The sequence below is a fragment of the Esox lucius genome, chromosome 14, assembly GCF_011004845.1.
Source record: "Esox lucius isolate fEsoLuc1 chromosome 14, fEsoLuc1.pri, whole genome shotgun sequence".
NCBI classification, from domain to species: Eukaryota; Metazoa; Chordata; class Actinopteri; order Esociformes; family Esocidae; genus Esox; species Esox lucius.
The window spans coordinates 15,891,771-15,909,640 of NC_047582.1; the positions used below are offsets into that span (position 1 = coordinate 15,891,771).

At 39.8% G+C, this 17,870-nt stretch overlaps 1 protein-coding gene across 1 annotated transcript; it reads left to right on the top strand.

Annotated features, from left to right (window-relative positions):
• The first annotated feature begins 3,705 nt into the window (after nt 1–3,705).
• Nucleotides 3,706–17,422, top strand: zgc:92275 (Rieske (2Fe-2S) protein). The gene is made up of 7 exons (XM_010893967.4): nt 3,706–4,393; nt 11,236–11,424; nt 11,664–11,842; nt 12,035–12,160; nt 12,255–12,374; nt 15,054–15,230; nt 15,531–17,422. Exons 1-7 carry the CDS (start codon nt 3,964–3,966, stop codon nt 15,690–15,692), a joined length of 1,383 nt encoding a protein of 460 aa, XP_010892269.1. The 5' UTR covers nt 3,706–3,963; the 3' UTR covers nt 15,693–17,422.
• Nucleotides 17,423–17,870: the final 448 nt, after the last annotated feature.

The following is a 17,870-nucleotide window of genomic DNA, read 5'->3' on the forward strand; positions in this document are numbered from 1 at the left end:
CTAGATATTGCATTTATTGTGTATTATGTTTACAAACTATAATTAATAATTTTACACCAAGTCAAATAAGTTGGCTACCAGAAATATTATATGAAGAGTTCATATTATACCTCAATAAACCTGATGTTTACGATACCATTGTACCACCACTGTCCAACGAAACATTTCAAAGGGTCTGTCACACTTTAACTTCTTGCTTATTAGTAGAATACAGGATAACAGGTAGCTTGCTACCTAACTTGCTTGAAAAGATAAACAAATTGCTCACTATTCTGTTGCTTCTTCAAAATCAGGCTTCTTATGAAGGTATGCCAGTAATAATTTACATTTACATATAAGAAATTTAGGAGACGTTCTCATCTAGAGCTTCTTACAGTACTTAGTGCAGTTATATCCACATTGTATCCAAACTGTATTTTAATGAACAATTTATACTTGTTACACAAACAACCATGAAAAACATACCTGCTCAAAAGTACAACCCAAAAATGGTTAATTGAAGAACCATTTAAAAAGATGTCCTTTTCGAAGGGTTCTTGGAAGAACTTATAGGGGTTCCCCCACAGGTTAAATCTGGAGAACCCCTAAAGGACCATCCAAGAAAGAAGGGTTTACAACTAAAATGACCAGCCATCAAAGCCAAAAAACTAACTGAAATTATTGCCACCAACGGGGCTTTCATAAGTTTGCATATCCTGGCAAAAATTGTGAAGTTTTGGCATTGGTTTTGAAAATATGACTGATCACGCAAAAAAAAGTATTTTATTTAAGGATCATATGAAGCCATTTATTATCACAGTTGTTTGGCTCCTTTTTAAATCATAAGGATAACAGAAATGGCCCTGATCAAAAGTTTACATACCCTTGAATGTTTGGCCTTTTACAGACACATAAGGTGACACACACAGGTGAAAATGTCCCACACTTGTGGCTTTTTAAATTGCAATTACTGTCTGTGTATAAATAGTTAATTAGTTTGTTAGCGCTCACATGGATGCACTGAGCAGGCTAAATACTGAGCCATGGGGAGATACCGGTCCTGCTGATGGGTTGATGTCCTTCTACAGCCCTGTGCAGCTCTCCTCGTGTAACAGCCCGTCTCCTGGTATCTCCTCCATGCTCTTGAGACTGTACTGGAAGACACCGCAAACCTTCCTGTGACAGCACGTATGGATGTGCCATCCTGGAGGAGCTGGACTACCTGTGCAAACTGAATGGGCTGCAGGTACCGCCTTGTGCTACCAGTAGTGACAAGGACATTAACAGAACGCAAAACTATAGAAGAATCAGTCAGGAAGGATAAGGAGAGTGCATCTGCAAAACCATTCCCTTTTTGGGGGTAGTCTTACTGTTGCCTCTCCAGTGCATACAGTGGGGAGAACAGGTTTTGATAGACTGCCGATTTTGCAGGTTTTCCCACTTATAGTTCCTTGCGAAAGTATTCGGCCCCCTTGAACTTTTCGACCTTTTGCCACATTTCAGGCTTCAAACATTGTCGTGTCTTTTCTTCATTAACAAGCAGTAATGACCACTGACGACTTGCTTTAAAAAAAAAAAAGAACTGTTTACTGAAATTTAAGAACAGGATTAAACTTGGATACAGCCCACACACATGGAATCACTCTCATATCATTTCTCTACCCTTTTTTTTTCTGAGCACTCTCGCCTAGTAAGCATTAAAATGTCAAACTGTTTCTGTTATTATTAAAGATAATTAATTAAACATTTCTTATTCTAAATAATTCACAACAAACAAAGATATAAAACTGTAATTTTTTGTGAAGAATCAACAACAAGGGGGGGACAATCATGAAGTGGAACGAAATTTATTGGATATTTCAAACCTTTTTAACAAATAAAAAACTGAAAAATGTATATCTTTATGTTTGAGCCCTGAAATGTGGCAAAAGGTCAAAGTTCAAGGGGGCCGAATACTTTCGCAAGGCACTGTACAAAGCATGTAGAATTGCTCGTTTCATCTCTATGCTCATTTATCTATCTATAATTCATTTCTATCCCTCTATTATTCAAAATCTATTTGTAATATTCATCTGTCTGTCTTGATGTATTGCTGATCTATATCTATGATATTTGATATGTCTATGAATTGTTCATTGCTCCTTTCAAATACATTTTGCATTTATGAATCTCTAATCTATCTCTCTTTCATATCTATCTTTATGCTTGTTCATCTATCTATCTACCTGTATTAGTTGTCCTCCAAGATCCTTGTGAACTTTTACTGCTGCACACTCGAGAGCATTCTGACAAACTGCGCCACAGTGTGGTTTAGCAGCTGCTCCATAGCTGACCGGAAGGCCCTGCAACGGGTGGTGAAAAACCATCACTGGTGCCTTCAGCAGAAGTGGTGTCTGTGCAGGGCGCGCAGGATCGTCAGGGACTCTTCACACCCATGCCACAAACTGTTTGCCCTCCTACCATCAGACAGGAGTCTTCATTCCCACACCAGCAGGCTCAGGAACAGTTTATTCCCATCCACTGTAACCCTGGTGAACTCCGTGACCCAGAGATCTCTGTGACCCATCACTTACCATACCCCCCGCCACCTCTCAGGTCCTTGTTGCACTACTCCCTTGTACTACTCTGACACTGCCTTGAAAAGCCTGATAATGGAAGTTTCAGTTTTTTGTTGTTGTTGTTACACACACGTCTACCTCTGGGACCTTAGTGCTGCTATCTCTGTATCCCAGTTGATCATGCTACCCAACTACATTACTCTTTTATTTGCCTGGTTGCACATCTTGAATGCCATTTAGAAATTGCCAATTGTACCCGAACAACTATTATTCCACTTGTAACAAACACTGTACCTAATACTTAAACTTTCTGCCCTCCTCTATTTGCCTTAATTGCACATTTAGTATTGCCATTTGCACTGCATTTGTCTTCATTGCATATCTGCACATTGCACTTGTAATATACATATAGTTAATACTTGTAAATACTTAAATTTTTTGCCCTCTAGTTGCACTTCTGGTTAGATTCTAACTGCATTTTGTTGTACTGTACTTAGTGTTCAATGACAAAGTTGAATCTAATCTAATTTCCACCTCGCACTGCCTCCGGAGTTCGGATTCTCTCTTTCCCTTATAGGTTCCTGCATTTTTAGTGAGTTTTTCTTAGCCCCTCGGCTTAAACATTGCATCCTCTTGGGGATTTTATACTGGGTGTCTGTTTATGCACTTTGTTATTTATAATAACTTTCAATACAACTTTTAACCCAGTCGTTTGCATAGATGTCATTATCTGTGATTTAAAAAAAAAAACTGTTCAGACTGACATAGGTCATAGCCTGAAGGTCATAGCCTGTAGTTATATCCACTTCTACTTGTCTCAGCTGTAAAACTACCATAATGTTGAATTACAACTGTTAAAATACATTTGAGTTGAACATCGAACTTTCAAATCTGAAATAATATTTTGTAAACTTGATACATCGACACTTAATATACCTTTAATTTGATTGTTTTAAGAAAAACTAAATTAATTTCAAAACTGAACGCAATGTTCCATTTATAATATGATAATTAGCCCGCAACAGCAATTCGGTTCATATGTGCTGCTGGATTTGAATATATAGAAAAGATCATCTAAAAGTAGTGGTGTAAATTAAAACGTGGTTGCGCGCAGTTCATCGACTTAACACCTATCGGAGGAGTGGCCTATCTCCCAAGTGTCGCATCTTGTTTCCAAGGCTCACACTATTAGATATAGCCTAAGCATTTTACACCTGACGGACGGCTACAGTTTGGCAAACAGTTAAGTCAGTAGGCTTATTTGCAAAAGCCTCACTGATCACCAGGTATCCGAACCAGTGCGACTAGAGCGCTGCAGTGGCTCAAGCTGGAGGAAAGGTTTTCATGGTGAAGCGTCAGTGACAAGGTGACTGCCCCGGACACAGAACCATACAGTCTGAAGACCTATTTATTAAAACACAAGAGAATGGAGGGTCAACGCGTGTCTCTACTCCGAAAGATGATGGCTGTTGTGGTTATAAGCGTGATAGCAGGTATCATTATGCACGTGCGAGACCCATTGGACTCTATTTTAGGAGGTGGATACCCAGAGTTGTGGAGGAAAGCGGGACTTGTAGGCGCCCCAGCTCGGGCCGTGGCATGCATCTTCGCCGGGGTTTTGCTTCTTGCAATGGGCTGGCTGTATAGACTTCTATTTGCACCCCTGGAACTGCTCAGAACGCGCGATGAGGTTGGATACATTGCCGAAGACGGTCGCTCCCGCGCCCAGGCGGCAAACGAAGTGCGTCGGAGACGGAAAACTGGCGAACTGCCACCGGTTTATCCTAATGGCTGGTATCGAGTATTGGATTCTCACATGCTGGAGCGCGGGGATGTCAAAAACGTAACTGTTTTAGGTATGACCATCGCCAACGACAAAACCAAAAACACATTTCAGTAGGCCAATGTCATTCTCTGTTATATGCACTAACATAGCAGTAGCCAGTCTAGCCTAAAATAATGTTTGCGATACGTCTCACAAACGAATTAAAAGGCTGATGAAAATAGACTGACGCCAGACTGATATAACTGTGATTGTCACGTAAGACATTAAGCTATACATTACAATAACAAATCAAGTTGAAGATGCTACCTATGCAGCCAATGCAGCAATTCATTGTGGTGAAAGTACGCCTACCGTGCTCTCTATAAACCATCCATCTATATAGGCTGATTTAGAAAGTACCCGACCTGCAGTTCACAGTTTTGGACTCGCATTTGCTGTGTAAACATTGTCAAACAATGAAGCCCACGGTATTTTACAGAAGTAAAATTGGTTTTATATTCAACAAAAAAAATCACGGTTACCGTGAAAACATTAAACTTCCAGTCCTCACTGATTAGGCCTACTCCAATGATTTTTCACAAACGAGTTTTGTCGCCTAGTGCATGACAAAAAGACGTTAAGGGTAAAATGTCGGAATTGCTACAAATGACATTGCCTGTCAGTAGGCTCTTCCAAATGTCTTAATCCTTGTTTCTTCTCACGTCTTTTTAAAACTCATTGTGGGGCGGGACCTATAGCTTTCTCATCCAATGGATTTTGAGAAGTAGTCAGGGATTATTTAATTGAATGTCAGTGTTCTTTCTTTCACTAAATGTGTACATTTACTCTTCCTCAAAGGACTTTCATAGAAACTGATTTTATATAATAATAATTTAAAAAAATAGTCTACATCCTCATTTAGGCTACATTCTCATAGATTGTCATGGAAACATGATTACAAGTGCAAGTATTCTAGAAGTGCTGTCTAACCCGTGATATGCTGGAAAAAATGCGGTTTGATTTCGTTTCACATTTTGAAAAGTGACATTCATTCGTAAAACCTTTTGAAATCTTACAATATTGTACTTTTGATTTTGTAAGTGAAAGTGAATTGAGGACAAAAATAATTTGGGGTCTCTAAGTCTGATGACACTTCTGTACTGTCTTCAGTGCCTTAACGAAATGACAATTAACATACATATGTGAAAGGGAGGCAATGATAGGGAACAGAGACAAACAAGGTGTGCTTATCTGATTACATAAAGTCTGAGCTTGATAAAGTCTGAGTCAAGTATCATGGGCTAAGTAGCCTAAATGCAGAGAACTTGCCTACAAACTTGCCAGGCAACAAGTAAAAGATTTTAAACCAAGAGATCTTCAGTAGATCTAAATGCAAAAAAACTTTATTGCACCAAAAACTCTATTACAGTACTGTCTGTAAGTATCGGGGCAGTAAAGTCAAAGCTTTTTTTTGATGTACCCTCAAGGCATATGGATTTACTAGTAAAGGATGAATAGGATAAATTACAGACTGTCCCCTTTTATTTCTTGCTGTTTCAACAAATTTCTTACTAAGAATAACAGGCCTTTCAGAGTTTCATCCCCCAATTTATTCTAATAAATGTGAGGATTGCTGAACATTGTTTCAATGAATTAAATCCCTTTTGCCTTGTAGAGTCGGTGGGGTTTTGGGTGTACTGAAAATGTTCATGTCCTATGAAGACCAACACACAAATACTGCCAACCGAATAATAATCTTGATTATGAAAGTTTAGCTGAGAATTGATCATCTTTTATCATGTTTTAGACAACATTATGATGAGACTCCACAGATCAGGGATTCTCATATCAGACCCATTTTTATATGTAATTTTTTTTTTGCGACACCCTGTTAAACAAGTTATGTATTCAACAGCTAAAGGTAACTTTTATCGTTTGGTCTTTCTCTCTCTATTAAAATGTATAATCATATTTCCAGTGTCTTTGGATAGTATTTCAACCCCTTCAAATTCTCCACTTTTGTGGTGTTGTAGACTTAATTTTGTATAGTTGATTAAATTAAAAAAGTGTTGCCATCAATCTGCACACTATCCTATAATGCCAAAGCAAAAACAAGTTTTTAGAAATGTATGGCAATTTATTCAAAATTAAAATGGAAGTTCCTCATTTACATAAGTATCACAACCCTTTAATTAGTACTTTGTAGAAATGGCTTTGGCGGTGATCACAGCTTTTTGTCTTCTTGGAAATCCTCTCCCTGCTTTGCACACCTGGATTTGGGCAATTTTTCCCATTCTTCCTTTCAGATCCACTCAAGTTCTATCAGTTTGGGCAGCATTGGTGATCTTAGAATTTTAGGTCTCCCTACAGATGTTTAATGTGGTTCAGGTCCAGGTCTTGGCTGGGCCTCTGAAGGACATTCACCAGAAACGACTCAAGCACTGTCTTAGCTGTGTGCTTCTGTTTGTTGTCATGCTAAAAGATTAATTCTCAACCCAGTCCTGTGTGCTCGGGATCAGGTTTTCTTCAAGGACCTCTTTAATTTTGCACCATTCATTTCATTCACTTATCATGATACTTCCACCACCATGCTTCCCCCATAGGGATAGTATTAGCCATATAATGAGGGGTACCTTGTTTTCGCTAGATGTAGCGCTTGGCATTCAAGTCTAATAGATAGATTTTGGTCTCATCAGTTCAGATAATATTTTATCTCAAGCCCTCAGAGTTCTTCAGGTGCGATGTCATATGCCTTTTACTCAGCATTGGCTTTTATTTAAACACTCTACCATAAAGGCCTGATTGATAAACTGCCGCAGTGATGGTTGTCCTTCTGGCAGGTTCTCCCATCTTTGAAGAGCAACTCTTTAGCTCTGTTTGGGTTTATTCAGTTCATGTCCCTGACCAAGACCCTTCTGCCTAGTTACAAAGTGTGTTTGGATGGTCAACTCTCGTCTTGGTGGTTCCAAACATCTTTCATTTCTCAGTGATTGAGCCCACTGGGCTCCTAGGAACTATCAATGCTATACATATTTTTTATAACCTTCCCCAGATTAATGCCTCGACACAATTCCATTTGTCGGTTTTTGGAGATACCTTAGACTTGTAGACCAGTGTGTGAATTTATAAATCAAGTCTAATGAATTGAATTAGCCACAGGTTGACTCCTATCAGGTTCTAGTGCCATCTCAAGGATTATCAAAAGAAGCAGGATGCATCAGCGCTCAATTTGGATCGTCATGGCCTGAGTACTTATGTACATATCAGTTTTTCATTTTCAGTAACCTGGGAAACATCTATATAAAAAAAATTGGTTTGTCATTATGGGCTACTTTATGTAGATTGATGGCAAAAAATAGATCCATCAGTTTTAAATTAATTCTGGAACACACTGTAAATCTGAAGCTCATATTGTATAAAGTGACTGAAGTGTATCTGGAAATGATTGGGAAGATCTTGAGGCAATAATACAAAATTATCTTCTGTGTAGAAAAACCACACCCCTACCCAAAATGCTTCATTACAGCATTTTGCACTTTAGGTGTACATTTTAACAAACAACACTTAGCTTCATCTAAGTCCACTTGCCAGAAGATACCCTATCATGTTGCAAAACAACAGATTTGATTTTGTGTGTTCTGTCTGTATATGTTGTGTATCACTAGCAGTACCTTTAAAACCAAGTAACATTTGAAATATGTGTAAATGTTTGAGGTGAAAAAGAGCAATACTAATTCTAATTTGGTTTAGTGTGGAAAGTTTTTAAAATATTCTGGCTGCCTGTCTTTGTTAACCAAGAGCCACAAGGAACCGTTCATGTATTGACTGCTAGGAAACATTTAAACAGAAAAAAACAGCCTCCCGTAACATTATGACCACCTGCCTAATATTGTGTAGGCCCCCATTTTGCCGCCATAACAGCCCTGACCCGTCGAGGCATGGACTCAACTAGACCTCTGAAGGTGTGCTATGATATCTGGCACCAAGACGTTAGCAGCAGATCCTTCAAGTCCTGTAAGTTGCGAGGTGGGGCCTCCATGGATTGTACCTGTTTATATCGCAAACCCCACAGATACTCGATTGGATTGAGATCTGGGGAATTTGAAGGCCAGGTCAACACCTTGAAATCGTTATTGTGTTCCTCAAACCATTCCTGAACCATTTTTGTGGCAGGATGCATTATCCTGCTGAAAGTGGCCAATGCCATCAGGGAATAATGTTGCCATGAAAGGGTGAAATACAACAATATAACAACAGTGTCAAAGGAACAACCGCATGAATGGCAGGATATATACTCACATTTAACTGCCTGGTTTTGTCCACTAATTCCCACAAAACCATGTTTCATAGGCCAATCACACATTTTATAGAATTTGTCTTGGGACACTTAGTGTGGGAAACTAAATGAAATGATAATCATGCCATTTAATATAGACCACATTATTCCATTAACTCTGTGTCATTTCTAGGAAAATTTCACAGAGGTTTATCTACAGATAAAAATCTGGTGTTTGTCCATGTTTCTAAAATGCTGATATGTATTATTTAATTGAAACTAACCAGGATGTGGTATTTGTTCTTTTGTGCAATGTTCCCGCCATCAGGAAATCAGTGTTGTAGACAAATCTTATCCACTTTTTATCCACGCTTTAGTACCAAAGTAATGGGGTAGTACAATGATGTTTAAAAACCAAAATATCCCTTTAATGTCAGAATTTAACCAGACTCTAGCAACCCCCAAATAGAATTTTTCTTTTCAGAAAATTGCACTTTGACCAGGTAGAGCTTAACATGTCAACCTTGATACCTATAGATAGATAGCAGAAAAGTTTTAGCAGTTTATTAGTATTTTTATCTTGGATTAAATTGCCATTCACTGTTGCAAATCAACCCTTTTACTTTATTGGGCACTTACTACCACTTTTTTATTCAATCTCCTGAGATAAAAAAAAAAATAGATATATTTTCTCCTGTCTTCCCGTGTGTGACTGTGTTTCTGGTATTGCATGCACTACCCCAAATGTACTTTGTACTACTACATTCAGTGCTGCAAATCCATTACACTTACACATGTTGTAAAACTTAAGATATGTCTTACCTTTTGAATACAATGTTTGCTGCATCATATTCCAAAATGTCCTCGTTATTAATGCTGAGTTAAAGTCACAGTGTCAGGCTGCCGGGCCTTGAGATCGCTGGCAGTACATTACACTGTGCACCCTGATTTGTTCATACTTCATTTCTCTGAGCTTTACAACAACCTAAAGTGACCGTGCTGTAATTGACTTGTCTTCCACTGCGTTCTATTGCCTTTCTACCAGAAACAAAGACACACAGCCAAAGTCCCAAATGGGTTCCAGCCCTAAAATGGAAGCTTAATGTGATTCAGTGGAACTCTTGGTTGTCTGTTGTCTTTCAATTGACTCATCACATTACTGACAACTAGGACCAATTGGATAGATGCTATCTTCCCCGCCGCCACTTTTCTTCCCCACATGGACTCACCCAGATCCCCCTGTCACTCTCCAACTGTGACTTTCTCCTTCTTTGTTCCCTCCTCCTAATTTCTCTGTTCCAGTTTTCTAGCCACCAGTAAAAGTATGTCCCAGATTATGCTGACCCAAATCAGTGTTTGACATGTTCTGTTCTGGTCTGTTCTTTTAGCTTGCGGTTCTGTTGTCAATAGCAACACGTGTCCCTGATATTTGTCACTTAAGTTTCCCAGTTTAATTCTATACAAACTGAGTCTAGGACACCTTTGTTAATATGCAGTTAATTTACAAAACCATTAGCCGCAGGCCTGTAAATTCAACGAAGTCCGGGACTGTTCATTTTAACAAGAGGAAACTTTGCAGCGTGGGTGAAGGATGCTTTATTGCACGATAGGAAACCAATGTTGTATTGATTTTAGTCTAGAGGTGGCTGATGTGGTTCTGGAACGACAGTGTCATGGTGTGCTCTGCCTATCAGTTCTCATGTGGATGACCAGGCATTATTCCTGGGTTCCAACAACTGGGAGGGCCTTCTCACTGCTTTCTGTTGCCTGGGCCACAGTATCTGAACTTTAGTGACGGATGGGTGGCTTTAATCTGAAGGTAATCTTAGCTCTGTGGGGTCACGCTAAGTGGCTGAACCAGGCAGGTTGCTGCTTGGCCCCTGGTCCAGCCTCCAAGGCTCAGTACATAGAGTGCTGTGGCTTAGTGTGGTATACACATGCTGCATGTAAATATATAGCTCCTGAAAAAATTAAGAGACCACTGCACATTTTTCTTTCCTTTCCAAAAAAGTCGAAAAGGAAGGTTTAGAGTGAGGAACAGAAGGGTTAAAATTAAGAGACCACTGCAAATTGAACGCTTCTGTTCCTCACTGAAAAGTTTATTTTTCAACTATATATATAAACACAGTATATATGTAGGTAGCACATATATCAACACCTGCCCTTCACTGGTGCTGCGACACAGATTAAACGACTGGAGTCACATGGAGTCGTACTTGAGATAAACAATTAACAATGAGTTTTCCTGAGGATATGTAAAAGACAGCTTTGAAACACGTTCTCTGCGGCTTTGTTTAGTCCTGGAAATGAATAGGGCTTGTACTATTGTTTACAGTACTTAACAGGTGTTCTGGTTGCTGTTTATAGAAACCTCTAGAATAGCTTCAGAGCTTCACTGGAGGCACAGCTTAATTACAGGAGACCAAACTAGGTGAGATCCTAGACTACGGCTACCGCGGTTGTTGCCCTTAATACTTTGTTAACTGGGGACACCTTGTGGTAAAGAGAAATTCAGTTTACATTTCAAGGCCTTCAAGCATTTTACATTGGTGTGGCACAACTGACTTCAAGAGGATGTTTCAAGGATTTTATCGTAGTTGTTTGTTTCGTTTCGAAGCACCATTTCTCAGCCCTTCCCAAATCTTTCTCCCTCCCAGGTGAACAGGTGGCTGTGTTCCGGGGCACAGAGGGCAAAGCCTACGTGGTGGATGCCTATTGCCCCCACCTGGGTGCCAACCTGGCAGTGGGGGGCCGTGTGGTGGGACAGAGCATAGAGTGCCCGTTCCATGGCTGGCAGTTCCGGGGGGAAGACGGGAAGTGTGTAAGGATCCCCTATGCAGAGAAAGGTCATAAGCCACCCCAATTTAATGGGATTTATGCATATTTATGATGTGTCCCACCAAAAGAAAATGAGTAGAATGTCATTTTTGTTAATGGCTCTCAGTATGCTAAATGTAAATGTAACTATTTGATATTTAAAAGTTTTTTTCTGGTATAACAGTTTCACGTTTTATATGTGAACAATTGATCAGTTGTCATAGAGCACTATGATGAATTGAAGTTTTTTTTCTTCAATGGATATTAGTGCCGGAGTTTGCTAAAGTGCGCTGCTGGCCCAGTATGGAGACCAATGGTCAGGTTCTTGTGTGGTTCCACTGTGATGGAGAGGAACCTGGCTGGACGGTTCCAGAACAGGGAGAGATAACACGGGGGGAGTGGGTCTACCGGGGACGCACTGAGCACTTCATCAACGCACACATAGAGGTTTGTTTGGGTTGTTTTCTGTTTTAGTGTGTGTGTGTGTCTGAGTGTGTGTGGATACATCTGTATTTGATGTAGAATTTTATAGCTGTACTTTTTGTTATGTTCAGGTGTGTGTTCCTTTGTTAGTATTTGGCTTAGATAGGGAAGGCCAACTGTGCCTACAGTAAGTCTCTCTGTGACTGCCCCATGTAGGAGATCCCTGAGAATGCAGCAGATATCGCCCACCTGGCCCACCTGCACACTCCAGGCATTGTGAGTGGGGTTGACTTGCGCTACACTAACAGCAAGACCTGGGAGTTTGTACGGCATGACTGGAAGGTGAGGGCTTTTCCTGTGCAACCAAACCACACTGGGCAACGGTGCCTCACTGCTGTGTCCATACAAATGCGACGTGTGTTTTTTTTTTGTCCAGGTACAGTGGGAAGCTGAGTCTGAGCCCCATAAGCACTGCTCCCGGATGCTGGTGAAACATGCCCTGACTGTATTTGGTCGCCACTGGCCTCTTCTGGATGTGGATGTATTGGCGCGACAGGTACAGACCATACCTCACAGACAGAAATATGCTGCCCCCAAGGCAGTGCTAGATGTTGAATGAGCTAGGTTACAACTACACATTTATTTATTGGATGTTTCTCTCATCGATAAGGTTCTTGCTTGTAAATATCTGGGCATAAATAAATATAAAGTATGTTATATTGCCTTGCGCTAAACAGCAGGTAGGAGATTGTAATGCCAGCTTTCTGTTGCCAGTTCTGTATTTGCACAACATTGTTTATAAAATGAGAAAGACACTCTAACATCTTTATATGTAATGTATCATACCACATTTCACTTCTACGCAGGTGAAAGGTTGGTAATATGTCATTGTAAGCTGCAAAACATACTATCTACCGGGAGCATTTGGTTGTTGTTTCATGTACAGTATCACACCACAACCAGTACTGGGCTTTATAGAGCCTCAATGGGCTTCATAGAGCCTTAATCAAACTAGGGCAATAGATGCCCTCACTACTGCAAGTCTGTCGAATAACTTACAAGTAAATGTAAAAATGTAAACGCTAACTGTACTTGCTTTGAGGTGAGTCACCCTGTACCATGCCTGAAAGCACTTGGTGTTATGGAGGACTATACGTCTTCGCTCACTTCAGACAACCTAGAGCAACTGAATTCACATACCAGATCATACAATTTCCATTGCACTCCACAATGCCCTCTCCTACCTGGAAGAGAGAAATGCCTACTGTCCATCCATTATAGCTCTGCATTCAACACCACAGTGCTGTCACCACTAAGCTCAGAACTGTCATGAAGTAGTGGAGGTAAGAAAAGGAGCATGCCCCCATCTACATGGACAGGACTGAAGTAAAATGAGTGGAGAGTTCTTCGGTGTCCACATTAATAAGGAATGAACATGGTCCTCCAGACACACTCAGACAGTTAGGAACAAAGAATAACTCACTGCTATCCGGGACCTCTAAGGCAGGACCTCTATTTTTAGGATGACCTGAAAAAATAGACAAAGGCTCAAGCCACTCAAGCCATTGACTGTTCTGTATTCTACTGCATGGCAGGCAGTATGAACGCGTCAATTCTAGGACTGACAGGACTCTGTTCAGCTTGTCCTAGACTGTTAAAGAAGACTGACAAATGATTCATCAAATGGCTGCCTGTTTTTTCACCGCTCTGTTTCATTTTTGCATCTATACTTTAGTACTGATTATTTACACACACACACACAGTCATGCTTACCCTTTAACACACACTCACACACACCTTTACTGACGCTGCACATCTACATACATTCCAACTCATCATGCTGTATACGCTGCTGCTTCTATTTACTTTGTATTCTGCTGAGTCATTACTCCTGGTCATCAGCTCCACACTTGTAATCACTGTATCAAGCCATATTTTGGACATTTGTTATTATGTTAATATTAATTATTCTTTGTATAGATGCGCTATATTCTTTATGTAACCAGTTCATCATTTTATATCTACATTTATTTATCTCTTTCTCTTATTTTCTTTTAACTCTGCATTTTTGGAAAAAGGGCCTGTAAGTAAGCACTGTCAGTCTACAATGGATGTTTATGAAGCATGTGACAAAAATAACTTTATTTATGTTCATTACTGCATCTTATATCAGAAGTTCTTGTAGATCACTTCATTGCTCCCTAATTGTAAGCAAAGCTCTGCAAGTTGCCAACAAACTGTCACTGTCAGCTTGTAAAAAAAAAAAAGGAGGCACCAAACCCACCTACATGATTGGTTAACTCTCTGGGTCCTTCCGGTCTCCAACTTAGGTAAATCAGCCTTTAGTTTTAATGCAACACCCCCGTTTTTGGAATAATATGGGTAACTCGTTAGTTAACTGAAGTTCCAGTACTGGTCCCACTAGAAGTGTGTTTAGAACTGGTGAGTTTACCCAGAGGTTTTCATTGATTTCCATCATGTATTTGTCTTGTTGAAATGTTATGTATTTTTAAATACATTGATTTATTGTTTTATATCATTTTTATTGAACTCACCATGTTATTTGTTGAATGGTTTGTTCTCAAGGCACCATTGCAAATGAGACTTTGGTCTCAGCTGGGTTACCTGGATTGAAGAAAAGCAAATCGTATTCAGTGAATTCTTTCCTTGCAGTGTTGAATTCAGACATGAAACAGAGCAAGTCGTCCTTGTCAACAAGTGTTGGTCAGCTACCCATTGCCAAGACTGCTTTGGATTTTAGTGTCTCCATTAACTAAGCTACACTGTATATCACTGTCTCAAAGGAATAGCCTTGACATTTACACAGCTTTGTCACCTTTTGTTTTCACCTTACTGTGCTTCAGATTTATGTACATGGCTGCTTCAAAACAAAATGACAGAGTTACAGGTCTTCTCCACATTGCCAAATGGCCAGTTCAGTATCACATTAAATTGAACTAGCCATTTTGCATGTGCAGAAAAGGTCTGTGACTCTATCAGTTTCTAACTGTCAGTCTTTAGTCAACTGGGGTAGGTGAATGATCGCTCTGGTTGCCGCAGAGACCGACAACCCAGTCGTATCTAAATTCTCTCTGTTTAAGACTGTTTCACCATAGTATCAATAAGTGCTTCTATAAAAAGTACAACATTAGACTCTCCAGTGAGTTTAATGTTCCCAAAAATATTTGGAGTTGTATGGTTCATTTATGTGATCTAATTCAGTTGTATTCTTCAGGTGGGGCCAGGGGTGGTATTCCTGCTGTTTGACCACAGTTTCCTGGGTCGGGGGGTGATCCTGCACTGTGTGACGCCTGTGGAACCTCTACTGCAGTGTGTCTCCCACAGCATCTTCTACCAGAGCAACATCCCACCACTGGTGCCCAAGTTCATCCTGAGGGCAGAGTGCATCCAGGTACCATGTGTCCAAGTTCACTCCTGCCCTGAAGCTGTCAAACAGACAGTACTGTACTGTATGGCCATTGATCAAACTGGTCTGAAACTGGTCACCAAATAATATAACATGCATGTAAATTTGCCTTACTAGCCTTCCTAATCAAATCCAATTGTTCAAAACCTTGTGAACATATGGTACATCTTTATACTGGTCATTACAAAAAGTAATTCATTTGCCATGGCTTTTAATGTAAATATAAGTATTTCAGGTTTCAATGTGTAATGGTCTCCATTTTGATCTGTGTGCTTTGTGTCCCAGTTTGAGCGGGACGTAATGATCTGGAACAATAAGAAGTACATATCTAAGCCCCTGCTGGTGAAGGAGGACTCTGCCATCCAGAAACACAGGCGCTGGTTCAGCCAGTTCTACAGTGACAACAGCCCTCGCCTTCGTTATCAGCACGACAGCTTGGACTTCTGACCTCTGAACACACTGGAGGAGGCAGAGGTGAGGTAATGGCCAAAAAAGACATTCATTGACCAAGACGCATTCAATTATGGAAGAGAAGAGGACCCCTCGGATGCTGAGACATTTAATAACAGAAAATAGTTTGTTTTTTTGTAGGCATAATGTCAAACCAGTCAGCTCATTCAGTGAATGCTTGAGCAGTGGGATACAAACTAGCAGTAATGACAGCAGGGTTGTTCCACAAAATGAGTGCTTCTCTTTGAGAAGATATTATACACCAACCTTTACATTTTAGTGATTTAGCAGACTCTTATCCAGACAGACTTACAAGGTGTTCTTTAATACGCAGTGGATTGACATTTTCTATATGAATAAAAGTTTGCCAGTGCCAAAACTGAGCAATGTCACTGCTAAGAAAATGTTAATAAGTTGGCCGAGTAAACCTTGTTACCATGTTACACAGATGGACAGGCTACCAAATGTTTTAGCAATTAAGCTAAAATATACACTTGCATTAATTTGTCTCTGTCACACACAAGCTTTCATTCCCAGAGTTAAGAGGGGATTTATGGCTGATTTAAGATTATATCATCCCCTCTGTCATGGAGATGTCTGTTATGTTATAATGCCATGTAATTGGGTTTAGATGGAAAAACATGTTTATGAATTTGAAATCTTATTTTTACCATGTTACCAATTTCAAACTTCAACTTGACCCAGCATAATTTATTATTGTTTTAATGAGTTGCAACCAAGTGTGCAAAATGCGTTCTTATTGTTCCAAAGCCCTGAAATATTGCTCCGCATAGCCACTTAATTGGACCTCCACAGCAGCACAAAAGGCTGGTGGAAGGATTTTTCTTCTTCTTCCTTCCTTGTTATATTTCAAACAAAGCATGCAGTGTCCTCACATCTCCCATCACAGTTGTTTAAAAAGAGACCAGACTATCTTTGGCCAGTTCAGTGTACCAAACCAAGACTACCCGGGGGCAGCTAAAGGAAGTTCACTCTGGCCTCATTTAAGTGCCTAGCAATAGCAACTCTGTGATCCTGTAGGATTGATTGGACCTGAAAACTGCTACCCTCTTGCTGATCTTTCTTCTAAACTCTCCTGGTGTTTTCAATCCAGTTTATGCTCATGTCAATCTTACAGGATTCAGCCTGCATTACTGTGAAGACCCATCAACACCAAGCAATATGAATACGGTAGATATGCCAGAATTGCCTAGCCAATATTGTAGCTGTAAGTCCAAGTCTTCCCAGCAAAGAAGTATTATATATTTTTTTCATTTTTATTATTTTATTAGATATTCTTTTGGAGAAAGATCTAGAACGTATGTATTAGGTCGCTGAAAATGCACAGAACTGTTACAATTGTGATGATACAGTGTTTCTATAAAACATTTGCCTGATGTTGCAACAATATTCCCAGAACTATTCTTCCACATTTATTACATTTTAAGATGTTTAAAAAAGAATTCATTTGTTTTATCACTTGGAAAGCTAATGAGAACATTTGAGGAATGTTCTGTTGTGGTTGTTAAAGACGTTGTACCTAAATGTCAAGAGAACATTCCAATGATATTACTTTTAAATTCTTTTTTGGAATGTTATAGAAAAACCCTTGCCTCTGTCCAGGACGTGTTTGTAGTTTTCTAGGTATACTGTGTGAATTAACAAAAATATAAAATAATTTGTTGTCTGTTCATTGTCTATGGTTCCAGCAGAATTCAGTTGGATCTCTCTTCCTTCAGGCCCTGTGGACCTGTGACTAAAATTTCAAACTGTAAAGAACATAAAGTTAGAACTTTCTTTCCAGACAAAACACTCAAGGAAAACCCAAATTAGGCAGTCATGGCTCGCGAGGACAGTACTAAGTGTTTCAAAACGAGCGCTTGAGGCATTCATTTTTAATGAACACTGGCACCCAGCTGAAGCTTCAGGACCTGTCAGTTCAGTGTTTTTCTGTGGAGAATATCTTACAACTCAGGTGCTGTTTAACCCTGCCAGCGCATAGCAGCTCCTTCACATTGCCCCGCTTAGAATGCACAAGTAATATATACTATATAGAAGTGTGTTATATGATGATAGCATTACATAGTTATTACCTGGTACCTACCATTATGATGAACGTAGAATTTATGACTTTATTGCTAAAAGCAACAGCTACACACAAAATGTAAAATACGA